At 51.5% G+C, this 27,781-nt stretch overlaps 1 protein-coding gene across 1 annotated transcript in view; it reads right to left on the bottom strand.

Moving 5' to 3' along the window:
* Window positions 1-6,207: 6,207 nt before the first annotated feature.
* Window positions 6,208-27,781, bottom strand: part of Tfcp2l1 (transcription factor CP2 like 1) — a 73,662-nt gene continuing 52,088 nt past the window's right edge. Inside the window, exons 9-17 of the mRNA XM_010632335.2 lie at window positions 25,093-25,203; window positions 22,407-22,498; window positions 20,573-20,621; window positions 20,401-20,494; window positions 18,315-18,405; window positions 16,948-17,051; window positions 15,117-15,259; window positions 10,285-10,336; window positions 6,208-9,078 (exon numbers count right to left, since the gene is read on the bottom strand). Coding sequence (XP_010630637.1) covers window positions 9,032-9,078; window positions 10,285-10,336; window positions 15,117-15,259; window positions 16,948-17,051; window positions 18,315-18,405; window positions 20,401-20,494; window positions 20,573-20,621; window positions 22,407-22,498; window positions 25,093-25,203 — 783 coding nt within the window. The 3' untranslated portion in view covers window positions 6,208-9,031. The remainder of the gene's footprint in view (window positions 9,079-10,284; window positions 10,337-15,116; window positions 15,260-16,947; window positions 17,052-18,314; window positions 18,406-20,400; window positions 20,495-20,572; window positions 20,622-22,406; window positions 22,499-25,092; window positions 25,204-27,781) is intronic.

Raw genomic sequence — 27,781 nt, 5'->3', positions numbered from 1 at the left:
AATGAGATTAATGTCCTGACAAAAGAGGTACAGGGAGCCCATTTACCTGAGTGGGGACAACACTGAGAGGACCCTCTGCAGCGGGGGAAGTGGTTCCGCACCAGACTCTGAGCCACTGAGGCCTCGATCGCAGACTTCTCAACCTGCAGAACTGTGAGAAATGTATCTGTTGCTTATAAGTCCCTGGTTTGCAGTATTTTATGATAGCAGCCTGCACCAACTAACACACCCCTGAGGCTCCTTGGCTGCAGGATGTCGAGGGCTGTTTCCCACCGTGTGGAGAACACAGATCTGAGCAGTCCTGCACACACACACACACACCACGTGTGCATGTACACCCACATGCGTGCCTACATGGTACTCCTGGCCCCGAGTCAGTAGAGTCACAGAATAGGACCCAGCTCAGCAGTAGGCCAGGAAGTCACCTTGGCAAGTCAGGACCTGAATTTCTGAAGAAAAAGATCCAAGTGTTGTTTGTTGAAACTGCTCTTACGTGACTGTGTACCGTGAAACTGAACACTGAGGATCTCTGGGTTCTCTGCCCCGATGTCTGACCGTTCTCTCCACTCTTGGTGTCTCTCATTCAGCTCCAAAGGCTGCCTTCGGGGTCCTGGACCACCCCCCACTTCCTACCCAGGGTTGTGCCCGGGCTGCTCCCCGTCCCGGGGAGCAGTGCCCCACACCAGCTTGTGTTCACTGCTGCACACACGTGGTCTTATTTCGGCTCCTAAACGTGCAGGGCAGGGCATCCTGTGCCCCGGAGGAGAGTCGGCAAGGGGCATGGGTGGGAGCCCCAGCTCGGCACATTCCGCCTCTCCCTGAGGTGGGCGGTAAGCTGAGCAGAGAAGGCGACTGCCAAGGTGCAGGCGTGCTTACCGCAGGGGAGGGCAGAGGAGCTCGGGATCTATGTGGTCCGGGCAGGGTAGGGGCTGCCAGAGGGCACAGCTGTCCTAGGAAGGCTGGGAATGGCCAAGCCTCCATCCCTGGCCTCAGCAGGCCATAAGGGGCTGGGAGGTCGCACTGCCGGTGAGACTGACCATGTCCAGCACAGCTCACCCGCTGATCTCACTATAATTCGTGGCTTCTTGTTTAGGGTAGCTGCTATTCAAATCAAACCAAACCAATACAGAAAAGAAAGAGTATTGGTGAAGATGGAGCCCTTCTTGAGCACAGCTGGTGGGAGTGTACAATGATACAGCTACTCTGGAAAACAGCATGGCACTTCCTTTAAAAAATGAAAATAGAATTCCATATGATGCAGCAATACCATTCTACATTAATACCCAAAAGAACCAAGGCAGGGTCTTTGCACACCATATATAGCAGCACTATTCGTAACAGCCAAAAGGTGGAAGTCGGGGTCCAGGGATTTACCTGCCTTGCAAGCACAAGGACCCGAGTTCGATCCCTGGTACCAAAAGATGGAAGCCAGGTGTCTACTGGTGGATGAGCACACAAAACGCTGCCTAGCCCAGCAAGGGAATATTACTCAGCCTCGAAGAGGGAAGAGATTCTGATAATATCTGCTGCAAATTAAGGCAGACAGGAAAAAACCAAATACTATATGATTCCATTTAAATCATGTACCTGGCGTCATCAAACTCATAAGGAAAGTAGACGGTGGCTGCTGGGAGCTGGGGAGGGTAGAGTTTCCTGGGAGCAGGGTTTCACCATTGCAAGATGAAAGCCTGCATCTCTACATAAGATGGCTATGGCTTCCCAATGGGAACAACTTAATGCCACCAACTGTGCACCTAAAAGGGGTGAAGATGGTAAATTTTATATTTATCGCAATTTAATAAGCAAAACAACTCAAGGCCTGAGCCACACAGGTTTCTTTTAAACGAGTTTTATTTTCATTCTGAACAAGCACACCTACAGCCTTCACTGCACAACAGTATAAGAACAAGTGCAAAATACACTTTATTGCAGGTACAAAACGGCATGGTAGTATGACAACTTAGGTCTCAAGGGCCACCTCCCCATGACCTGTCATGCTCACCTGGCCCACCTGGGCCACCACAGTAGACAACCCCACAACCCTTAGGAAAAAGTGATCCAACCTAGAGGAAGGTGGGCAGGAGACACCTGAAGAAAGAAATCACTTCAAATACATGAACATTAGAGGTCACAGTAACCAGGCTTCCGGGCAGCAAGGGGAGGGCCGGTAGGAGGGACACGGAACAGACCCCTTTGAATCTGTCTCTAACAACCAGCCCCATGAGGGTTTCCCCACGGGCACACCCAAGTGTGGGGTTTTCTACTTGTGGCCTCGTGTCAGAGTATTTCGGAGTGCTTCTAAATGTGGAGTTAGGGATGCTCAACCCACAGTAGTCATGGGCTCTCGGTCTACACATGACTTCTCCGTGTAGACTTCCTCACCTGGAAACCTGGGTTATGTGGGGACTTGTCCCATGGAGCTGGAGGGAGAATCCAGGGACAGTTGAGCACAAGCAGGGGACACAAACCCAGCCCACAGTGGGGAGAAGCCAGCAGCAGCTGCTGCTACCCATACTACTAATGGAGGATAGAGTCACATTCTGCAGTCAGCAGTTGAGGTTGACCTGAGGTGTCCACAGGGGATGGACAAACCATAGCGGGCAGGGCCACCCCATCTGGACATGGAGCCATATCTCTCAGTACCAAGGGTTTCCACCTTCAAGGGAAGGCCCAACCCAGAGAAGTCAGGTAGCCACCAATAGTCACACAGCAAGACACGCAGGGAGGGGTCTGCAGGCCCCAGAGAAGCTAAATGGTCCTCTGCATGCCCACCAAGAAGACAGGAAGTCAGAAGCTTCCAAGGATGGCTCCTGGGCACACAGAAAGCAAGCCAAAGGCAAGGCCAGGGATTTAGCTCAGTGGCTCTGGTGCCTGCTTTGCCAGCGCAGGGACCCAAGTTCGATTCCAGGTACCAAAAAAAAGAAAAGAAATGTTTTTATTATGTAAGACAGTCTCTAATATCTGGGACATTTTCTTTAAATAATTCATCAGGGATAGAAGGTGACAGAGGTTTTGCTTAGTGTTTGCCAAATGTTTTCTGTCCAGGGTTAGAGAGTAAATATTTTAGGCTTTAAGAGCCAAGAGGCAAAACTGATCATCAAATTGGCACAAGGGAAAACAAACCCCCACAATTTTGTTGTCTTGTTTTTCAGAGGATAGAACCCAAGCTCTCATTCACACCAGGCAAGCAAGCTCTCTGCCACTGAGCTACAGCCCCAGTCTACAATTTAACTGATGCAAGTCAAAACACAGTAACCGAGCATGTCTTTTTGGAAAAACAGGTCTACCAACGAGAGGACTACAATTGTTTTTAGCAGGTATGGGATATCATTTTCCTTACCCAGATTCAAAGACAACGTTCTCTGTCATGAAATCAATGGCAAAAACAGGCAGAGATCGGGTCTAGCCCCCATTTATCAACGCTGATGATAAGGGGCAGACACTGGTAACTCAAGCTGGGCAACGGAGACTGGGGTGGCCGCACCCTGCTTTTAGATAAAGGCCTGAAAATGGTCCATGAGAAAGGTTTCCCTGTCTCCTGCAGCTCATCTTGGGTGAAAGGCACGAGGACCGGCTCACACTGGTGCTTTGGAGGAGTAATTGGAGGCCCACGCCCAGGTAATGACCGCCTCTCCTCACCCCAAACCATGTACTACCCTGCACAGAGCAACAAATCCATTCCCGGAGCTACGTTCTGGGGACACTATCTCTACAAGGCCCCAAATGGCAGAGGGGGGAGAGCAGGTTCAGCTCTGCCACTGGCACAGGGGCTGCCACTCAGATGTCAGTGCCACCCATAGGTAGAGGGAGGAAGCCCTGGCGGGCCTCGGCTCAGAGCCGGAAGCTGAGCGCGGCGGGCCCCAGGAAGGAGGCCCAGGAAACTGGCTAGCACCTTCTGGCCCCCAGGCCCCACCATCCTGTCTCCGAGAGGAAAATGGAAACAGGGGCAGTCAGAGAGATGGCACAAACATTTCCTACTGGCCAACTTGATTAGCAAGATAGTAGAAGAGCAGGCCACCGGAGGGGGAAATGGCTGCCAGGTCGCTACGGGGAAGACAACTCCGGGGTCCTTGCTCTTGAGGCGCTGGGCAGGTGCCGGCCGCCCACGCACTGCTCACACCTCCTGAAGAACTGACTTGGCGTGTGCAACTTCTAACTAGTGCAGTAGCACCCTTGCTAGCCTCACAGCTGGAGCCTCTCCAGGAGCATCCTGTGAGATCAGAGGGAGTCACCCAGCACCCAGGGATGTGCATTCCCCAAACCCAGAAGCAGTCTGTGCTCAGGGAACCACAGCCAGTGCCGTATCACACTAAGGAACCCACACTCACACCCGAACAGAAACGCGTGTGTACGATACAGTTAATGGGAGACACCTGGGGGCCCCGCCAAGTACTCAACAGTTGGGAGCCAGAGCTGATTCCTAAAGACGTCACAGGGATGATGTGACTCATGTCAAGACGCACGCCACCTGGGAACACAGAAGCATTGGAGCACAACCAGGACAAGCACACATACAGGTCACCCACTGAGTGGTTCTGATAAAAGGGCACAGGCAGCGGGAAAGCCCTGGCATCTGTCAGGCTCACTCTGTGACTGTGTCAGCATGAACTCTCAGGTGCCCTGGGCTGTATTTTTTATTTCCTTTTGGGAGGGCTGTGTTGGGGAACAAAGCACTCTACCAGGACCAAGCACTCTACCACTGAACTACACTGCCCACTGTGCGCCCAGCCTGTATTTCTCAGCAGAGGGGACACAGACGGAGAGGCAGAGATGCTCATGCTTAGCATGAGGACCTCTGGTCCCCTGTGCCTCCGGCTGCACCTCCTTAGGATTCCCCTCTCCTCTCACTCAGCTCTCTCCACTGTGCCAGCCCGGGACTTTCTCCCTCTGTTCCACTGACAACAGCAAAGGAGCCCTTTCCATTTGTTCTACCAACTCGTTAATGATTTTCAAGGCTTCCGTGACTCAGGCCAGCCCCGGGAGCAACAAAGGACTTGGAAACTTGTGACACACTGCAGGACTCCAGCCTGTTCCTGGCAAAGCCCTCCCCAGGTTAACAGCTCTGCTTAAGGGGCTGAAGCTGACTGGGTAAGAGGTCACTAGAGCAACAGCAACCCTTTGCTTAAGACCCCAAGCCAGGACTTCGAACTCCCCACCCCATCCTGCCCTTTCTCCCAGCAAATCCTATTGTTCCCCCTCAATGGCCTCTGTCTCCTTTATTAAAACTGCAACCTGGTAAACAGGGGAAGGTTTGTCCTGACCTTGCAAACTGGGTTAGCCTGATGGCCTAACAGCAAAGAATTCAGCTTTGGCTTCCATTCAGGATGGTGGCCTGGGCCAGGAGATGAGCAGGACTAAGATCCATGGGAGTATCTTTCTTTCTCTGGGGTTCACTTTTAAAATCTGCTGCCTCCAAGAAGTGAAGGTTAAAGACACGACCTTCACTGCCTAGAACATGTGGTGCGGGTGGCAGAGAGGGCCCCACCAAGAGCTTCCTTGCCCATCAGGTCCAGACCTCTGGACTCAGAGCTCCCAGGAAAGACTGGATGAGAATGCTAAATGCTGTGGCTTTTCTGTACTTCAACACATGAAAAATAAAACCTATAGCTCTAGCTCACTTGCCTCCCATGGAAAAGAAAGCTGTTGAGTTAGCAGGCAGCTGAGACATTCTGGCCCCAAATAACTATTTGTACTCTTGGTATTTCTCTTCCTTTGCAAGCTACAGGATTTAGCTATAACCACTGGAAGGCAAGGAAAGCTGACGCCAACACACATGTCAGAGAACGGAAGACGCTACAAACAGCAATCTTCAGGCAACAGACCTTTATTAGAACTTCTTTTGGAATTATGAAGTAAAAATATCAAGCTCTCACATTTCTTCTGTCCTTTGGCTTAGGTAGGGGCCTCACTTACAGACACCCCGAAGGGCTAAGTGTCAAAAAACCAAATGGAGTCCCCATTCTTCCACTAAAAGGAAGTGTAACGTCGAGTGAATTATTCTACTTCTCCACAACTCAGTTTCCTCAGGGTTCAAAAAAGGAAAGGAGTGGTCTTGGTCTTCCGCCAGGACTAGGAGGTGGTGCCGGGACAGGAAACAACAAAGATGGTGGACTATCAGAGTGATACGGATCCAGTACCACTGAGACAGGTAAGGAGAAAGAGCACAAGAATACACCAGCAAGGCAGCCGTGAAAAGAGTGGAACCAAACACAGACTGGGAGGGAGCGAGGGGAGCTTCCCAACTGCAGCGCTGGGCCCCACAAAGGAAGAGCCAGCAAGAATCGGGGCCCTTGAACAAGGGTGCCAAGGCAATCTCACAGGAAAAGAACAGTCTCCTCAAGAACCACTGGTACAACGCTGAAGAAGGAAGCTGGACCCCTGCCTCACAACAGATACAAGGATTAACTCAGAATAATCAAAGGCCATTGTGAGTTGAAATTACAAAAATTCTTAGGATGAAACATAGGCCTAAATATCCTGGCCTTGGATAAGGCAGTGGTTTCTCAGATACAGCACCAAAAAGCACGAGCAACAACAGCAACAACAAAAAGTGGTAACTTGGACATCATCCAAATTAAAATATTTTGTGCTTCGCCAGACACTGTTAAGAAAGTGAAGTTAACACACAGAATGGAGAAAGATGTTACAAAAGGCACATATCTGATAAAGGCCCTGCATCTAGCATACACCTACAACTCATTAGTAAAAGGACGACCAGACTTAAAAATGGGCAATGGATCTGAACAGACATTTTCCCAAAGAAGATACACAAATGTCTGCTAACCACACGAAAGCCATAAGGGAAATGCAAATCAACCTGAGACAGTGCTTCACACTGGCAGGATATTACGATAAAGACCACAGACAGCAGCAAGTGTTGGTGAGGAAGCAGGCTGCAGGTGTGAAGGTGAAATGCCACAGTGACCGTGGAAAAAAGCCTAGCAGTTCTTCAAAAAGTTAAACACCGAGTTAGTGTTACGAACAGGTAACTCCACTTGTGTTATATTTCCAAAAGAAAGGAAAGTATATGCCTGCTCAAAACCGGTTGTAAAAATATGTTCATAGCAGCATGACTCAATTGCCAAAAAGTAGAAACATCCCAAATATCCACCTACTGATGCAGTACATCCATACAGTGAAATAGAAATGAAGCATGGGTACACGTGCAACATGGATGATCCTAGGAAACATTTGATTCCAGATGCATAGAATGTCCAGAACAGGGAAATCTACATAAAAAGTAGATACGTGGTTTCTTAGGTCTGAAGGAGTTGGGGGACGTGACAGCCAAAGGACATAGGGTTTCTTTGGGGGGGGGGGTCAGGAAAATATTCTAAAATTGGTGTGATTCTCTAAATATACCAAAAACCACAGAACCAAACACATAAACAGGGGAACCATATGTTATGTGAATTATATGTCAGTAAAGCTGTTAAGCCAATCCTTCCTTCTCTGCTAAAAAAAAAAAGAAGTCAGGACCTGTCTTCACTCTGCTGGAACACCACTTCTCTTGACCCAGCATGATGTCTAATGGATCCCCTTTAACTCTTAAAAGGACCCTGGTATACCATATACGTGGCTTTGCCCCTCTGGATCTCAGTTTCCCCACATATACAACAAGGTCTACCAGTTCTGACAATCCGTGAGCCTCACTGTGTCCCACAAGAGCTCCACCTTAGTGGCTGTAAATCCTACTCTGGTGGTCACAGGGTTCACCAGGGGCTTGCAAAATGAACCCAAATTAGCAAAGAGCTAAAGCCCTGGGCCCAAACTAATCACTAGATCCCAAGTCCCAGAGGGAAGACAAAGACCAATTCTTGAGTCTGTCACAGTTACTGATGTTCCTATTTTGCCACAGTTAAGAAAGGTGACCCAAACTTTTCAATGCAAGAAACACTAAAGTTATCCTCTACAAATGAAAAAGGATTAAACATTCAAGAGCCCCCCTCATAGGAAATCCAGTGTCCTTAAGCAACTTCATAAATTTAGCAGTGGTTAACCAGAGACTTCTCTGTGAGTAATGGGAGTTTGGAAGTCCATGCTAGGGGGTCTGATACTGTGCTGGTCCAGGTCATCTGATGATAGCATGGAATGCTCATTTCCTACTCTCCCTTACCCATGATTGCCTAAGGGATAAAAATAGAGCAAAGTAGATCATGAGTAATCATCTGCTTCTCTTCTCTACTCACAAAAATATGCCTGAAATAAGTCTCTCTATTCCCTGCCACCTCCCAACCCCAAGACAGGCTTCAGAATTAGCAGCCACAGACCAGGTGGATGCACACACTGAAGGGTCTGTCATGCCTATGCACTCACACAGGTCTGTCTCTGGGCTTTGCAGCAAAAGATCCTTAGAAACATGGTGAACTAAGAGAAACTTTAAATTCACTGAAAAGAAAGTTTTGTGCTATTATCTGTTTGCTTCTTCTTTTCAGGAAAGAATCTTTTTGTCTGTCTTCTCTGAATTGAAGATAGTGATACACGGTGTGTTAAATATTGTTATTTTCTTAAAAAAAAAAAAAAAGAAAAGAAACTTGGTGAAGGTGAAAGGCAGAAGGCACAGAACAACATCACTCCCAACAATGGATCCAAGAGCAGGAGAGAGACCACCAGGGTCCCCAAGAAGGGAAGCAAACAGAGACAGGAGAAGGCGGCAAAATGACCCCAGGGAGCCAGCAATGCTAGCCATGAAGCCAGCTATGTAAGGAGGTGATGGTGCAAGTGAAGCAAAGCTTTCTCTGGAGGCAGGAACTTCTAACGGGAGGTCCTACTGTCTGTCTCTTCAGAATGTCAGGGCTGGGAGGGAAAAGAACAAGGAATGTTCCAAACTGGAGGCTGAGAGGAAGGGAGAGTGTCTGCATGCCAGACTTTGTGTCCATGGGTCTCTGCTGGTCGGTGGTCTGAGGCCTTCATAGAGTGGGCAGGGTCCCTCCTAGTTTCAGCTTGCCAGATAAGACAGTCGCTGGCAGTGTGTGATTTCTTCATCCAAGGGTTTCCTGGGCCTGGGAGCAGGTGCACGTCCTACTGCTGTTCAGAGTCCACATTTCAGGATGATGTGGTAGCCATCATTGCTCTCGGCTGCAACAGAGAAACAAAGGCTTATTTTACAGGAGCAGAGGCACAGTGCCGTGGTATTTGGGAGTCCCAGAGGGCAGGGCGTCAGGGTATCAGCAGAGGTGCCAAAATAAGGACCCACAAAAGGGGTGTGCTGAGGGAGCAGGGACATCAGCACCTACCTTAGCACCCGCCTTGCCAAGTTACTTTCTAACACTGGGCCTTCCCACCATACCAAGGGCAACAGCACCCACATCCAACAAGACTTTAGACAATCTGGGGTTCCCAGACCCATAAAGGCTCTCACTGCCCATGTTATAGTTCGGATATGAAATGTCCCCAAAGGCCCATGTAGAACTACTGGAAGGTAGCTATGTCACTGGGGGCATATCCTTGAAGGGAACTGTGGGATGGATTCTGGCCCCTCCTCTCCTCTCCCTATCTGTTTCCCCACTGCTGGGAAGTGAACAGCTTACCCTTCCATGTGCTCCCACCACCATATGCTGCCTTGTAACAGGCCAAAAGAAACAGGGCCAGTTGATCTTGGACTAGAACCTCCACAACTGTGAACCAAAATAAACCTTCCTTCTTTTTAAATTGATTATCTCAAGTATTTTGTTGCAGTAATGGAAAGCTAACAAATACAGGCTAGATTCACAAAACAAAGGGGGAAGTGGCCTCATCACAATTCAGGACCTATGACCCAGTCACAGGGCTTCTCTTCCAACACTGTCCATTTGATTACTCTACCTGTGCTAGGGAAGAATCACACTAGGTCGTTCTCAGCCTTTTATGAATAGACACACGCTGCTGCCACACAGCTCTCTCTCTCTGCAGAGAGTGGGTGTGCTGAGGTCCTCTCAGGGCACCTGGCTCAGGTGGAACCTTGTGTCCCCCCTCGAAGTTCCCAACCACTATGCCAGCCACTGTATTCCATGCTGGGCTTCCTGGAGATCCCCTAGGAAAACTCAAACAGATCTTGCTTTTCTACTCATCCCTGAGCTCATGGAGAACAACTTGCCTGGCCCAGGATCTCCCCTTCAGGTGTGACTTTGAGGCCAGTCTTCCCAGTTCTGCATTTCCAGGAAGCCTGTGTTTCCCTCCTCACAAGGTATTCCAGCTGGCTGCCCTCTGGAAGGGCCCGTGCAGGCTGCTCTATGCTCACCCCACAGCCCCACAGGATGTATGTAATATGCTTCCATTAATCACTGTGAGCCCAAGGGCCTTTACCTTTTAATGTGCTGAGAATAAAGCAAGATTCGTCTTGGAAATTCTGCACCATCTGAAAGGTAAAACAGAAAATGTGTTCCCTCGATGATGAGTTATTATAAAGGAAAAAACTTGGTGACTCAAAGCCCAGACACGCACAGCTTCAGGAATGGCCGTCTACAAAACTCAGGTCCATGGTGACACAACCACTACTGAGAAATGGAAGATACGGAACCACAGTAAGCCACCACAGGAATTTAATATCACATCTGCCCACAAAAGATGGAAAGCAGTATAAAGGGAGTCAAGATGCTCCCTAGCCAGGTGCGGTAATGCACGCCTGTAATCCCAGCACTCCGAAGGCTGAGGCAAGAGGATTGTGGATGAGTTGAAGGCCAGCGCAGGCTGCACAGTGACTTCAAGGCCAGCTTGAACTACACACTGAGACCCTGTCTCAAAAATAAATAAATAAATGTTCGCATTTCCTAGGATAGTCTGGGATTTCTTTATACTTTTTTCTGAGTCATTGGGTCTTCCAATCTCTACTATGGGAATACAATAAGAACATGGACATGTACAACAGCAACAGAGAAAAACAAAACATAATCCTGCACTGCATAACCACTTTTTGGCCAATGATAGCCACATATACGATGGCAGTGCCAGAAGATCACAAGAGCAGAGTCTATCCCCTAGCGACAGCACAGCCACGGTAACAAGAGCTGCAAAATGCACCATTTGTGCTTGTGTGGATGGTGCAATTTACCTACTGTGCTGGCAATTAGTGTGCAGAATATATAATGCTTGATAACGAATACCTATCTTGCCAGTTTATGGACTTACTATACTATACCTTTTGATATTTTAGAGCATATTCCTTCTGCTTATAGAAAGTTTGTCATGTTTCACTGGCAGCAGCCTCAAACATGCTGCCTGCACCTGTCGGCTGCACTGAGAAGACACGTACAATGACTGACCTAGGGCGTTTAGGTTTGTGTCAGTGTGGTCTAGGATATTCGCATGACAACGAATTCATCTAACGAAGCATTTCTAAGATGGTGGCCAGTTGCGGAAGGGATGCATGACTTTAAAAAAAAATTTAAAGCCTTAACAATGAGTAGGATCAACATATCAGTATCCCGTGAGGAATAGATACAGAGGAAGCCACTTCTCCCTGGGCCTGAGAGGTGGCAGGAAACTAGCCATGACTTACAGCGCTTCCCCAAAGTCCTAATTGGGACAAACTCCCCAGGGACCTTTGCTAACTCTCTCATCTTGGCCTCATGGCCCTTACCTCTAAAATGGGGCTGTTTCAGTGACTAAAAATATAACCAGGGCAAGATGTGACACGCACACTCACAATCCCAGCTACTCGGGAGGCTGAGGCAGAAGGACCACAAGCTCAAGGTCCTCCTAGGCAACTTGATGAGGTCCTGTCCCAAAGCACAAAAAGGCTGAAGAACAGAGCCCAGTGGTAGAGCATTCCTGGGTTCAGTCCCTAGTACCATCAACAAAACAAGACAAACAACACAAAAGCCCAGAATGGAGAGCAATGGAAACTAGTATGCACAGCTGGTGGAGGTGGAAATCTAGAAAACTTCATGTGACCTAGTGGGGTGTACATTTGTCCCACAAGGCATGCGTCTTACAGCAAGATGTCCAACCTCTGGCCCATGGGCAGCAGGAGGCCCTGGAAAACTAGTATCAGAGCCCCCCAAATTTTAACATTATCAGGTGACTTTTACTGAGACTTTTAACGACTACACTGCTCAGTGCTCAACCCAGGCTGCACAAGCGATGACAGGACATCATGTAGGGGAGGCTACAGCGCAGCACTGACTTCGCCTCCCACAGGTGAGTCAGACACATGCGCCCATGGGCATCAGCCACTACATCAGCATGTGTGGTTTTGTGGGTAAAACTCAGCTATTACCAGCAACAGCACTTTAACCCACCTGCATATGCGGTGCTTGTGAAGACAGGTGTTTATTGCCATTAATTATTCTTATTTAAGTCTCCTTATTTAATTACTAAATTTAGGCCTCGCTGTGTTATGTCCCAACATAGTAAGTTAAAGCAGCATGGTTACGTATATCCATTAACTACTTTGTGTATTTTACACAAGACCTGAGACTATTCCTCATCATCAGTGTGGCCCAGGCAAGCCAAAAAGCTGGACGGACAGCATGCCCGAGATAAACTCCCGCACACCGAGACATGCATGAGAATGCTCAGAGCAGCAATGTCTGCAGTAACACAAAACTCAAAGCAACGTCCACATCAGTCAACCGCAGAAGCTAACCAACTGTGATATGAACATACGTACTGCTCAGGAAAACCCAGACGTCCAGCTGTCCACCCAGCACGCCAGAATCTCAGAAATACAAGGCAGAAACTGGCCGCAGAGGTTCACACTTATAATCTCAGCACTCTGGGAAGCTGAGGCAGGAGGATCCAAGATCAAGTCCTGCCTGGGCAATGTAACCACTTAGTGAAACCATGACTCAAAATAAAAAAAAGAGCTGGGGATGTATGCTATATTTCATGGCAGATACTTCAAGAATATTAAAAATATACCAGTGTTCACACACATAAATGTGCATGCAGAACTACACAATACACAACACGACAGCAAAGCTCCTTGGCAAATGCAAAAAACAGCAACCCCTGTGTTGGGAACGTAGCTCAGTGGGAGAGCATTTGTGTGGCATGCACAAGGCCCTGGGTTCGATTCCCAGCACCACAAAACACAAAACAAAAATGAACTCACATTCTATTGCTTGCTCTGGATTTTTGCCTCAAATCTTAGAAATCCATCCACTGTCGACCCCTGCCCCTCTCTGCTGGGCCTAATGATGTGTGAAACACATTTTTCTATCCCACTGCCTGCTCCATCCAAGGCTGTTGGGAACCCCACCACTTGGGCACAGAAAGCCTAAAGCCTCCGCAAGCTTAATCAGTAACTCGCGTGTTTAATTAAGCACCTTGCACCCCAGCAGCCGGCTACTCAGCTGGCCAGGCTGCCTCAGGCGCTCTAGGCAATTAGGAACCAAAGGTTTCCAACTGATTCAGGGTTAAGAGGCAAGGAGACTTTGGGGCATAAGAATCGCCTACTTAGCCAGGGTGGCATTTGAGCTGTGTTCTCTGCTTCACTTGCTTAACTGCCTGCTCTTTAGGGCACAGGGAGAGCAGGGCAGGAACCTCCTCCGGGACCCACGAAATTGCAAGGCTTCCCCACATTCTTGCCTTTTGTCTTCACAAAAAGAAATTCACTACAACTTCCCATGCTCAGGGCATGGCTGTCTTCTGGCCACTCTCTCAGGTAAGCGCTCGTGTCAGGAGCTGCGCGCTTCATTTTCCTTAGGTGTAAAACTGGAGCAGAGAGATAGCTGCGCTGGGTGTGAATGTAACCACATGGCAGGACTTCTGACTTGGCTACAGAAACTGCAAGTTGCCGATGAGTGAGCAGCTGAATCTTCACTGTGTATTTTAAATTCCACACCTGTCTACCCACACGCACTAGGACAGGCACACAGACGCACCCAAAACATCTGGCAGAATCACATTAAACCCTGATGCCAGCCCTTCTGGGGCCAAAAAAGGTCTTTCACAGCTGCCATCTGCTCTTCTCTACTGCTTGACTTATACTCATTATGAACTAAAGAAAGAAAACAATCTTGCCTAAAAACAAGTGCCTAGGGCCGGGGATACAGCTCAGTGGTGCCGCCAACGGCCTTGAAGGCTCAAGGACCCGAGTTAGATCCCTGGTACAAAACAAAAACAAAAACAAGTGCCTAGCATGGGCACAGTCAGTTACAAGGGGCGCATTACTTAGCATCTCCTGGTTCCTGCCGCTGTGTTCTATTTTACCCTTATGTAACAGCCAGTCTCACAGGTGAACTCACCCCCATCTTCAGATGTAGAATCTGGGGCCCAGAGAGGCCGTGTAAATTTTCCCCAGGCTCCTCAGCGGGCAGGAGGCAGTTCTGGGTGGAGAAACTGACTCCGAAGCCCACATTTTCGCTCCTTTTTCTAGCCACTATTCCAGTCCCCAATTTCTTCTCTAATCTCCACACAGGGGATTTCAGTTTCTGGAAGTGGCTTAGGGGCTCCTGGGGGCCAGGCTAGGGTTTGGGGTCCTACCTTGGCTCCCACCAACACAGCCCTCCTCTCGAGAGAAGTGGGGTGTCTGCCGGCTCAGAGCGCAGCTTGGCAGCTGGATCACCTGGGTCCCCACCACAGCCCCACCCCTGGCTATGGGACAGAAATCGGACTGACAGCACCCAGCATGGGCTTCCACTTGTCACTATTATTAGGAAGGAAGGCCTGGGACAGAACAAGCTTAAAAGCCTCTTTTTTACACAGTGCATAGAAGGCATCCCTGGACAGCAGCCTATCAACAGTCCATTCCTCGGAAAGTGGGCACAGTTCCGAGGGGGTCTTGTTCAATACCTGGGCCTGTGACATCAGCTGCTTCTGTCTACACAGGGCCTGTGTCTCTGGGCACAGACCTGGGAGCTTCAGCACCTTCACCCTTGAGTAGAGACCCTTGCCATCAGCTCCTGTGAGCCCAAGACGCTCCCATCCGTCCCCCAAGCCCTTTCACCTCTCCCGAGACTCACCCTAAGGCCACAGCCCACTCCGGGAGAGTACTGCTGTCATTCCACAGCCCCAGCTCAGAGCTTTGGAGCAGGAGTGGGATTTGTGCCCACTGGCCTGCAGGGCACCCAGCCCCACACGTGGCTCAGAGCTCTCCAGCCTGCACCCCAGGGAGCCCCTGTACCCCAGCAGGTGGCACAGTGTTGCTGGCTAAGGGTCCCCAGCGCCGGGGGCTGGGCTGGCTTCAGCCTCACCTCATTGCTCACCAGCACGTGGATGCCCGTGGGGCCCTGCCGGTAGACGCGGTGGATGTGCTGGGGGGGGATGCTGTACAGGTTGGCGATCTTCTCAATCAGCTCCAAGGTGGTCAGCTCTTCCAAGAAGATGGCGTGGTACACTGGGAGGAGAGGAGAGCACCTTCTCTTTATGTGGCCACTAAGTTAGCAGGCTCCTGTCTATGCCCCTCCACCCCACCCTAAGGAAGCAATCGCTGCTTGGTAAGGAAGCCCCTGGCAAGGCGATGGGCACCTGCCCAGAAGCCTTCAGCTTGAGGCACAGTGCACCCCGCCCGAAGGTGGATGGAGGCCAGGCCGTGGCTCTCTGCTCCCCTTTCCCTGAAACACAGAGATTCCTGGACCCACTCCAGACCCAAGGACAGCTGGGGTCGGAGGCAAGTGATTCCGCTGTGCAGCCAGGTACACATGTTGCTTGGGAAGGAAGGAAGAGTCCCAGGCCACCTTTCCATCCTTCCCAGTCTAAACGGTGACTGATGGCTTCAGGTGGCAGACTGACGTGTAAAGACAGCTGTTACCTGACAGCAGAAAGGCCTGGGCCTGGGCCTTTCCTTCCCACCATGCAAGCAAGACACACCCACGGTGCAGGCGAGGCCCCAGAGGGGCGCAGTCTGCTCGGGGATGCTGACAATGGGAGCGCTTCCTTAGACAAAGCCAGGGCTGCTGTTACCTGACAGCAGAAAGGCCTGGGCCTGGGCCTTTCCTTCCCACCATGCAAGCAAGACACACACAGCCTGAGCACGGTGAGTCCCACGGTGCAGGCGAGGCCCCAGAGGGGCGCAGTCTGCTCAGGGATGCTGACAATGGGAGCGCTTCCTTAGACAAAGCCAGGGCTGTAGGGCAGGAACAAACTCCAGGGACAACAACCTGGCCAATTAATGAATTCTGAGGGGACTCGAGGTCCTCAAAAGCAAATACAACTGGATTAAATTCCAGGTTCCCGAACTTCTCTCTCCACTAAGGAACACTTTGTTCAAAACCCTGCTTGGGGGCCGGACACTGTCAAAGTGCACACGGCGGTTCCTATATAAGGGTGGCGAGGCTTCAGGGCTGCAGCCACACTGAGCTGCACTCTCCCGAGTCACTGTCAGACCGTGGCTGGAGAACATGGTCACCGTGTCAAGTCTCTGCCTGTGCTCAGACTGGGAAGAACCCAGGCCTCACTTCTAAGGCCCCTCTGGTGCAGAATTCTAATGGTGCTTCTTTTTTATCTTCTTCAACCTTGTGGAGCCAGTTCCATTATTCTCTGATTTTATACCTGAAACAAATCAGTCCCCAGGCCATAAAGAACTAGAAAGACCCCCGGCTGATGCAGCTCATCATAACCTTTGCTACCAGGAGTGCTCAGAGTGAGGGCAGTGAGCAGACACCTTAGATTTTACATCTCCTCTCCTTGGGAGCCAGGTGGAGAGCAGTCTGGGGAAACAAGAGGCTCTACCATGGGCAGTCATGGGTTCAAATCCCGACTCTGCCACTCACAGGAGGTAGGAGGACCTGGAGATAGCCGACACCTCCCAAAGCCTCGGACTGCGCATGGGGGCAACAGTGTCCTGCATGGCTGCCCAAAGTGAGGCCAGACACACACTACATACTGCCCAAGAACACACATGGCTGCCCTTTAAATGCGTGGGAAATTGAGGAGACAGCCAGTCCTTCAGAGGCCAATACTGAAAAGCAGGGGCTGAGGCCTAGATGCTCCTCAGAGATGCAGAGTCTGGGCCAGGCCGTGGAGGCCAAGGCTGAAGGGTCTGGATGTTTGGGTCTGGGCTGTTCTCTGCTCTCTATGACTCACCACACAGGCTGCTGTCACTGCTGCCATCCCGCTTCTGCTGCAGGGACACTCGGTTCTGCTCCAGCTCCTGACAGACATAGATGGTCATCTTTGGCCTCACATTCCTAACAGAAGGAAAGGAAACAAACTTTCCATGTGGCCGACCAAGCTTTAGGGTGCTAGAATGTTCCAGAACACAGGGTGCAGCCTATAGTAGGAAAGATTCGGGGAAGCAAGATGGGGATGGGACGCACGGTGCCTTTCCTGGAAGGGTTGGAAGGGGCAGAATCGAGTCCACTGGGCCTTTAAGAGCTGTCCTCAGAACTGCCTGGGGGAAGAAAAATGGGTGACCCTCCCCAGGCCCTGCCACAGCCAAGGTGTCAAGAGTGGGCAGGTGCTGTAGCTCAGTGGCAAAGCAAATAAAAAGAACTTTATGCCCAGGACTCATGCTATCCTCACACAGCCTTTGAAGGAGCTTGGATCATTATAATTCACAGATGAGGAAACTGAGGTTCGGGAGAGTAAAGGGCTTCCCTCACCACAGAGCTCATAAGAGGAAGATACGGGATCCAAGCCCAAGTGCACGTGTAGGCTCTCTCTCCCTCTCTCTCTCCCTCCACCCCCGCTTCTTTAAAACTGTGCTGTGTGGCTATGAAGATTTAGGCGTAGAAGCCAGGCGTGGTGGCACACACCTGTAATCCCAGAACTCAGGAGGCTGAGGCACGAGGATCGCTCTGAGTTCGAGGGTAGTCTAAACTACATAATGACACCCTTCTCAAAAAAAACAAAACAAAACAAAAAAAATTAGGTGTAGGGCTAGAGGTATAGCACCATGGTAGAGTGCATGCTTAGCACACATGAGATCTTGGGTATGATCCCCAGAACCAGAAAATAAAAAGTGAAGTTCTCCGGAGTTAAATAAAATTTTAATAATGAGATAATTGACAATGTGAAATAAGAAGAAAGGGGCTAAAGGTGTGGGAAAGTGGGAAGGGTAGGGGAAAGGGAATAAGGGAAAAGAAAAAAATATGAGAAAATGAAAAAATGGAAATAAAGTGTTTGTGAATGGGGAGGGGAGGAGGGGTGAAGGGAGGGCAGGGACAAGGGGAAAAAATGAGAACCAAGACCTGACAGGTAAAGGTGCAAGATCCCAGTGATGACTGTAACTGTACTGTATACCTAGAATGTACCAATAAACTCAATGAGGAAAAAAAATAAATAAAATTTTAAACTAAGTTTGACGGTCACATGAGCACATTAGCTTCCAAGGCCACAGTGGCCAACGGCTCCTGGACTGGTCGGCTGCCCAGCCCCCACCAGCCAGCCTACCCACAGTCCGAGAAGATCAGCGAGGGGCCCGCCAGGCTCCCCGAGAAACCAACACCCACCTGCCTTTGATGGCGTTGAAGAGCCGGATGCCATCTGCAGGGCCACAGATCTGCACCAGATCATCTCTGGACATCTTCAGCAAGTCAGAACCTAGACAGGGAAATGAGTCACCCGCCGAGCGGGGCACAGGAAAGGGCTCCATTCCTGAGCACCTGCAGACACTTCAGCCTCCCCTCAGGGAGTATCAGACACTCACAAGAGGAATGACAAACAGCTAAACCGCCTCGAAGTTCGCAGCTCACAAGGTGTCAGAAGCCAAAAGCTGGTGCTCGCAAAAACGTATGGCTGCTCAGCAGGCCCTGCCCTCTCCCCCGCTCCGGAATTTCACTCACATTCACCTGCGGGCATCACCGGCAGTGACTACATGTGCACGTCTGTGTAGAAGTGCACCACTTGCAGGCGGTTGACAATCTGGAATCCCCTGGGGACCAGCACAGACTAAGGGGCAGAACCTGAACCTGCCACAGGCCCTCGTCCTCATCCCCAGCCCCCCCCACGCAGATCCAGGCCCATTATTATATGTGCTTCACTGTGTGAATACACCAGTTTTCCCTCTGTTGATGGGCTCTGGGGCGCTGTGAAGAGGCTCTGTGAATCCTTCTCCTACACGTCACTGGTCAGCACAGATGGTGCATCTGCTGAGTCACAGCATAGCTCCGGCTCTGGCTCTGGCAGGAGTTGCCCCGAGGGTGTCCTGAAGCACTCTCCCCACGCAGCCCTACCACCTTGTACTCTTTAAGCACTAGCATGCTCGAAGTTGCAACCTGAGATGCTGTCAGGTCGGTTCTGCGGGACACAGGCTCCCTCTGCACTGGCAGTGAACACTGAGGTCCTTCCACTGCTCTCCTGGGGCTCCCCCTGCCTGGGTCCCTTGGGTCTCTCTGACCTCATCGCCTCCCCAGGCTCAACCTCTGGGACTCTGCCCCAGTCACCTGAGTTCTCTGCTCTGTGACCACAGCAAGAAGACATCCATCTCGTGGCCTTTGCTCTTTTTCTCTCTGCTTGCAAAGCTCTTTACCCAAAGCCCACTCAATTGGTTCCCCTCCTCCTGCTCTCTAGCCTTTGCTCAAGGAGACCTAGGCAAGCCCTCCCCCACCCAGCCCAGCCCAGAACAGTGACCAGTCCACCCTGTCACAGGCATTCCACACTGCACTGCACAGGGCGGTTCACAAGTCTGCACTAATCAAAGCTGCAAGCCCCAGAGGGCAGGGTCCGGCCTGTCCCCCACTGCGCCCACCCCTCACACCAAAGGCTCTCAGGGACGCAGCCCTGGAAATGAGCAGACGCTATTTCTCTTCCACTGCCGCAGATGGCTGAGGAAACTGCTCCAGCTGTAGGCCAGACCTCTCCTCCTAGTCACCCTGGACTGAACATGCTTGACAGCAAGGCTCAGGCCAACTTTGTACCTCTGGCTCCAGACTTCTCTTTGAGGACACTCAATTGGGCTTTCCCTCTTTTGGTACTGGGAAGGAACCCAGGGCTGGGCAGGTGCACCACCACTGAGCTCCACTGCTGACCTTTATTATTTTATTTTGAGTTGAAGACTTGCTGAGTTGCCCAGGCTGGCCTCAAACTTGCAATCCTCCTGCCTCACCCTCCTGAACTGCTGGGATCACCGGTGTACTCCACCACACCCAGGCTCCAAAATCTTTATAAAGAAGAAAGTAGCAGCTTTTCCATCTCACCTATGGCTTTACCTCCAAACCCCAGGTTGTAGCTTTGAAGACAAGACAAGTAGTACTTTTTGGCAGGAAAAATACGGCAAAGACATGCAGAGTGTCCACTGCCCTGTTTAGCCAAGGGAGCCCTTCCAGGGCAGGCCAGAGCCTACGCACTTCTACAGGTGGGGGGAGCTGGATAAAGTCAGCCAAAAGTCCCCCAAAGTCACACTGGAGCGCGGACATCAAGGAGCAGCTTTTTGTACCTGCAGAATCTCCTATCTCTGGCCTTGGCCCAGGGCCCACACACATGAGAGGAAACCCAGACTACTGGGGACACAGCTACAGCCCCGCAGGGCAGAGGGCAGGTCCTGGACAGTGCTTCCCAGGTGCCTGTGGGTCCTAAACAAACTTCCAAGCCGCTCACCTGAGAAGCTCGCAAAGAGGCGGCAGAACTGGGAGAATCTGTTGCGGTGAAGCCACTGCTGGGCATCCTGGATGGAGGCGGATGGCAGCAGGTGCTGAGGGAGAGAGAGGAGGCCTTAGGGTGCTGCTCAGAGCCCACCAGGGCCACCACCCCAGAGCCTGGCGCAACTTACATCACTGCCCATGGGCAGAGCCTCCACCTGGTGGGCCGGCGAGCTGTTGCTGTGATGGAAAAGGGACAGGAAATGAGGAAGGGCACAGTTCCCAGAGGCCCATTACCTAGCCAGGTGCTACTGTGCCATCAAATATGAGACTGGTTTACATGAAATGAGTCCTCCAGAAGGTCTAGAGTCAGACAAATGAAAGAAGTCGGAGTCCACTCCCTCCGAATCCCTGAAGAACCCCTGAGTGCAGGCAGGAAGTTCTGCAGGGCCACACTGCCCTGGGCCTTGCTGACACCCTGTCCCAAGGAGGCAGAGAACCCTCTGAGGCCCCTTGCGGCTGATGAGAATCCCCACCCCCGGCCCTGGCCCAAGGGGAAGACAGGCTGACCATGGGGACCGGGCTACACTGCTCCAAGTAATCAGCACCTGGAAAGCTGTGGCCAAACCCTTTCCATATTGCTGGAGTTTGCAGCGGACAAGCATCCACAGGTTGGCATCTATCCGTAAGGAGAATGCTGCCTAGGTGTCCCCAGCAGGGCCAACTCAGGAAGGTTCAGATTGGAACACCTGCACTTGTAGGCAAGAGAAAGATAGCCCCGAATGGACCTCTCAAACAGTTATCTGTGACAGCTGAACAACGGCAGCGGTGTACTTAATGCTGCTCATCCGTACGCTAAAGACTATGTTACATAGACTTCACCATAATTTAAAAAAAAACTCTCACAAAAATGACTCTCAAGCCAGTTGCTACTACTAGCAGCTAGCCTTCACGAAATGTCTACAGAGTGCCAGACATCACATGCGCGACACTCTTGGCCCACATGGAATTCTACTCCCTTTTGTAGTGGGGAAACCAAGGCTCAGGGAGGTTAAGGAAGTTGCCCTGAATAAGGTGCATGTGTAAAACTAGGCCTGCCTGACCTAAATATAATCCTTTTCTATTTTTGTTTTTGGTACTGGGGATTGAACTCAGGATCTTACCCTTGAGAGGCAGGCGTGGTGCCACTGAGCTAAATCCCTGGCCCAATATAACCCTTTTCTTTGTCTCTCAAGAGGATGATTCACCTTGGCAAAATCAAGTTCATGGACAACCTTGCTGTTTCTCTAGAGAGTTCATTAGAAAGTTCTGGGAACATCTAGAAAGAACTGGAGACACCTAGAAAGTTCCGAGAAGTCTGCCAGGTAGGCTTCAAGACAGTGATGCACAGAAACCATCTGGCTTTTGCGCTCACCTATTAAATCACCTGGCTTGGCATGCCTCTGCCTCCATTCCTGCACCTAGAGCAGGCCTGGGACCCATTGAGGTAAGGCTGTGGGCCCTGGGCCACACAGCCTGTGACAGTCACAATCTTCCGGTGACTCAGCAATGTCCTGTCACAGCAACCTTGAGACCAAGCACCTGGCCATCTGCAAAGCGAGGCAGGTGGCAGTGAGGTCAGCTTCAGGGTTATAAACTCTGAAACCCAGGGCAGGAAGGACCCTCCGTGGAGATGTTCCTCACAGTGAGTATGCATGGGAGCTGATAAGGAGCTAGAAAGGGGTTCCCAGCCACCCGGGCCACCTAGCCTTCTCTAGGGACAGCCCACGAGGCTGTCCTAAGGCGCTTCAGGCCCTCGTTTCACAAGGAAAGCTGTGGGCTGCTACCCCACCAGATGATGTTTATAGCCATGTAGATAGAAGCACAGAAAAAACCATGCAAAAGCTAAACACAGCTGTGGCTGTGACACCAGTGAGCCACGCTGAGACCTAAACAGATGCCAGACAATGGAAAGAAGGGGAAACCAAGAAAGGAACCCACCCACTCTTCAATCCAGGGACCTAAAGGGAGAAAGGTGAGACCTACCCTTCGCCAAGGCCGAAGCTGTTGGGAGAGCCATTGTAGCTCGGGGACGGGGCACTGTTCACCTGGTAAGGCACATCAGGCCACGGAGAGCACTGCGGGAGGAGAGACAAGGCAGTGTGACTCACGAGCAGAAATCTAAAGGAAAAGAGACGACAAGGGACCAGCCCGTCAACTTGGCCCTTCCAAGCACACAGCTGTCAACACCAGCGCACGACACCAGCCTGTCCTCACGTAGCCTGCATTCACTGTAGTCTACAGTGAGCCACAGCTGGGCAGCTTCCCAGGGTCACACGGCAGAAGCCAAACAGGAGAGAAGCTGTGTGACGTTCAGGAAGTCATCCCTGAACAAGCAACCTGGGAAGGGCATCTGCTTGAGATTCTTAGTAGTCAAACCCAAGAAGGAAACATCAGTCATGTGATGGTGAGCCCAAAAGAAAAGAGGATGATCAAAACAGGCCTGCTGCTCAGAAACTTCTTCTTGGTACAGACCAGTGTGGGTGCGTGCGTGCCAGAGCAACCACGGGCAACTCCTAAGGAAAACATAAATATAACATTCAGTATCAAAATCTCTCCTCTTCGAAAAGAAAAACATGTGGACAGGGCTGTGGCAAGGCCGAGCGGCACCTGTGCTCTGGCAGCACAGCTCTGGGTGTCCGTTCCATTCCAGCCTCCTTCCTGCTGGGGGTTCCCGGAGACAGACTCACATGGGCTACGATCTGTGTCCTCAGGAGATTCCAGTGTGGAAGCCCAGTACGGAGCCGCCTGGGTTCCAGAAGCAAAGACCCGCAGCCTTGCTGGGGGAAGTGAGCGGACGAACTACACATTTCTGCCTTTGCTGGCAATCCGGAGCATTCCTGAAGATTTACTATCACTCACCCAACCCCGGCCTCGGTAAATGTTTAACTGCTGTGAGCATGGGCTGGAATTGGTTGGTACTAATCCACCAGCCAGAGAAGGAGAGCTGATGAGCTGATAGAAGAGGGAGTCGGCAACCTCCCAAGGTTGAGGTTGAGGCCCAGAGGGCTTCCAGCACCTACATCACGCTGTGACAGCGGGGATGGATGGGCACGAAGCCTGCCAGCACCTGTCTCTGCCGGAAGCCAAGAGAACAGCAAAGAGCCAAGGCTCAACCAGGAAGAGAAAGTATCACTAGGGAAGGGACGTTTCTGGCAGCCTCGCCAGCACAGGCAAAGACGAGGTGTGGGAAAGAAGGGGTCTGAGTTCTAATCCATAAAAATGCAGCCCCTGAAGTGGGCAGGGCTCTTCCTGGACCACAGCTTTCCGGCTACTTTTGGCCTCCACTAGATAAGACACCACGTGCTGGGCCACATTAGATTCTACACCACCTGACAGCAGCTTCTCTTCAGCTGTGGCCAGCGGCACACACACACACACACACACACACGCGCGCGCGCGTGCGGCAGGCACATTCAGGGCTGGCGCTGCCCACCCTGCCCTCGGTGCTTCTGTGCCCAAGCCTCGCCATAACACAGCCAGCTGGCCAGCGGGTCAAGCCTCGTACACGCCTTCCGCAGAAGCCCAGCTACGCCGTGAGGAAATGCCAGCCCTGGTTAGTTGGCCCGACTGCAGGACACAGCAAGGAACAGTTGTTCTGGGAAAGAAACACAGCCCAGTAAGTGGGGATGTGCTGACTACAGCTCGTGACACCTTCAAGTCAGCCCCAGACATGAGGACGGCTGCAGCAGGCTGCCTTTGGTGTTAGGGTTAAGAAGAAATGCTTTTCAGCATCTACCCAAACAACAAAATAGCCGGGCTGGGGCTGGAACTGTGGCTCAGTGGCATAGTGCTTGCCTGGCACGCACACAGCCCTGAGTTCTGTCCTCCAAATTAAAAAGAAAAAGTAAAAAGGAAAGAAGGACCAGGTGGCTTATGCTTGCAACCCCAGTACTTGGGAGGCTGAGGAAGAAAGATCACCACAAACTTGGAGGTCAGTTGGGGCTATACAATGAGTTCAAGGCCAGCCTGAACTACATAGTGAGACCTTGTTTCAACCCCCACGAAAGTCAGCAGATACACAGCCCAACCCACTCTGGGAAGGGAGCCCTGTAGACAGACTCGCTCCTTGCAGACCTGCACAAGCCCGATAATTCCCTGCACCACTGTCTGCAATGACAGAGCCCAGAACGATAACACATCCACTGATCGGCCATTACTCGGAAAGAGGAAAAAGGTGGACAAGGAGCCAGAAAGCTCTTTATGAAGAGGCAGGGAACAGGGTCCAAATAAGCAATTAAATGGAAGCCACGCATGGTGCAGAAGAGTGTGTCCATGTACATGGCTGGCGTGGGGCAGAGCTGCACACGCCATCACTGCAGGTAAGCGGAAGGCCAGGCCGATGGGCTCCCAGGGGGGACCAGCAGAGAGGCTGGGGTGGTGGTGGCTGGGATATTTTGCGTTGTACACTATGCTGAATTTTGCGCTGTGTGAACTAACCTATTCAAAGTAATAAAAAAAAAAACACCCTAATTTTGGAAGCCAAATGCATTCAAAGGCAGCAGAGAGCGAGACACAACCTCTGAAACACCTTCCCAGCCATGATGAAGGCCGACCCAGCCCAGAGAACGGGCACAGCTGAGTGGGTGCTCTCCAGCGAGGCACTCGACGCTAAGAGACAGCCTTGACCTTGCAGGGGCCCTGGAGGTCCTGTCCCCAGCCCAAGGTTCACCTCTGTGAGGATAGTGGTTTCATACGACGGCTGGTACTTCTCCTTCTCTTGAGCGGTTCTTTTCTCCATCTTTTCCCGGTCTGTCTTCTGTTTCCGGTCAGCTCCCTTTGGCTGCAAGTACAAGCACAGGGTCCAATCTGTCTAAGAGGAGCCAAAGTGGCGGCTGGCAGGAAACCCCAGGCCTGTCTACTTCACCTCGGGACCCCAAAGCACAGCAGCATCTCCTGGACAGGACAGTTGCTCTCTCACCTGACCAGGTTCAAACTTGCAGCCCTTCGTGGAGCCTGCTACTGGGCCTGCCACTCAGCCACTCATGGGAAAGTGCCTGGAAAAGATTGCTACTAATGGCCATTGCTTCCAGAAGGGAGCCGACCCTGGAGGCACAGGACAAATCACAGCGTGCTCCTGGAGCCACCCATGAGGAGCCAAGGAAGTGGATGAAGTGGCCACTGGTCGGGTCTGTTTTATTATGGCGGGCTGGGAAATGCTGGCCATCTGTGGGGAAACCTCCTCACACCAACTCTGAGGACTCCTGCAGTGCTCCCAGCTTAATCTCACGCACAGGGTAGCAGGGTGACATCCCTACCTTTGCATGACTACACGAGAGCAGGACAGGCTGCCGATACTGGGCGCCCAGCAAACCGAGTCACATAAAAAGGGGTCAGGGCCTCACAATCAGAGTGATGCCCGTCCCGACAGAAGCAGGGGCACGAGGCAGGGGCCATGAATGACAGATCCACCAAACATGAACCATAGGCCGGGCTGGGACCTCTGGCCACAGGATGTTCACAGTGGATCAAAACTGCTAGTTCCCAAAGTGAGCAGAGGGCCCAGAGGCTGCGGTGGCCCCAAAGATGTCCGCACACTCTGATCCCCAGAATGTGTGAAGGTGTTATCTTATGTGGCAAAGGGAGAATTCCATCTGCAGGTGGAATTAAGATGCTAATCAATTGACATTCAAACAGGAAGACAGTCCTGACCACCTGAGTGGAAAGACCAGGGGAAGGAACAGAGAGGTCAGGTGGCTCCCAGTGAGAAGGACAAGGGTCCCTCTTGCTGGCTTCAAAGGGAGGGGCTCGAGGCTATGGTGTAGATAGGGACCTCTGGACACCAGAAAGGGAAAGGAAGTGGATTTTCCCCAAGGTCTCCAGCAAGGAATGCTGGCCCAGTGACCCCGTCAGCCAAGCCAGACCCACCTCAGGCTCCTGATCGAGGTGACGATATCTCGGGACATAGTTTGGGGTTTTTGTTTTGTTTTATTTTGACTTGCAGTGCTGGGGGTGGAAGCCAGGGCTTTGGACAGGCTAGGCAAGCCCTCTACCCTGAGCTCCGCCCCTGTTCCTTTTTTATTTTTAATGTCATTGTTATCTAGCTAGCTAGCTAGCTATCAATCATGGTACTAAGGATTGAACCTGGAGCTGTAACACTATGCTATATCTGCAGCCTTTTTATTAATTGTTCTTTTTTTTGAGACAGGGCTAAGTTGCCAAGGAGCCAGGCAGCCAAGGCCAGGCTCAAACTTGTGATGTTTCTGCCTCAGCCTCCTGAGAGATGGGATTACAGGGATGCACCACTGCACCCAGCCCTTGTTTTAGGGTTTCTCTGTGTGTTTTGAGACAAGATCTCACTGTGTTGCTCAGAATGGTCTTGAACTCCTGGCTTAAGTAATTAAGGTGCATCATTTTAAGCCACTGACTCTGGCACAACAATAGAAAACAAGTGCAGCAGTGCCAGTTTGCCCCGGGGGCCTTCTCTTCCAGGCTACCTAACCCTCAGTGGTTTCTGAAGACAGCTCCTCTCCTCCTCTAGCAAGAAAGACAGACTCCAGCTCCTAACGCCACTTCTGCCTCCCCACCTGGGCCAGTATCACTAACTGACCAGCGTGTCCCCATCCACAGCCAGCCAGGGCTGGGGAGTCACCCTCTGGAGGCAGACCCTCTCCGAGTCAGGGTCCCAAGTGCAGAGACCATTGAGCCTGCTCAGGCTGCCAGTATCCACACACACCCCGAATCCCGGCCGAGGACTCCCTGGGTAACAGGTCCTGAGGAGGATGCTACCTGGGAGAACAGCAGTCCTGTCTTCAGGGTCCACCAGGGTTATGGTGGGGATTTATTTCCACACCTATTCCCAGGTCAGAAAGAGAAACTCAGACCCAGATTTCTCCCTCATGAGGCCCTGTCAAAAATGACTCACTCTGGATCTCCAGCCCCAGCAGACGGAATCTTGTCAGCAGGTCCCAAATTCCCCTTGATGTGAAGGAGGTGAGGAGGGGACAGGCAATGGGCTAAGGACTCGGAAGATCCTGCCTGAGAGGGGACTACTCACTCGCAGGCACCTGCTGGAGGCTGAGCGTGCAGGTCAGACCTGCGGAGGACAAGGCCATCCTCATGCCTTGAGAATGATGTGGCACCCCTCCCACTCCTGAGGGCACACAGGACAGCGACCTGGACTGCTGGCTACTACCTTCGGGAAATAATCAGTGCAGATTGAGAAGAAAAACAGGACAGGAGCCAGAAGGAGATTAGGCAAGAATGGGAGAGATACAAAGCACCTCTAAAAATGTGAAAATGTGTTTCTTCCTCTGAGACTTTTCTCTCCCTCTCCCTCCCCGCCCTTCCTTCCTCCTCCTGTGTGTGCATGGTGAGCGGGGGTAACTAGGGATCAAACCCAGCCTCCCATGTGCTAGGGA

Source organism: Fukomys damarensis, unplaced genomic scaffold (assembly GCF_012274545.1).
Source record: "Fukomys damarensis isolate Sample0158 unplaced genomic scaffold, DMR_v1.0_HiC HiC_scaffold_29, whole genome shotgun sequence".
NCBI classification, from domain to species: domain Eukaryota; kingdom Metazoa; phylum Chordata; class Mammalia; order Rodentia; family Bathyergidae; genus Fukomys; species Fukomys damarensis.
This window is presented reverse-complemented; position numbering and strand designations above follow the sequence as displayed.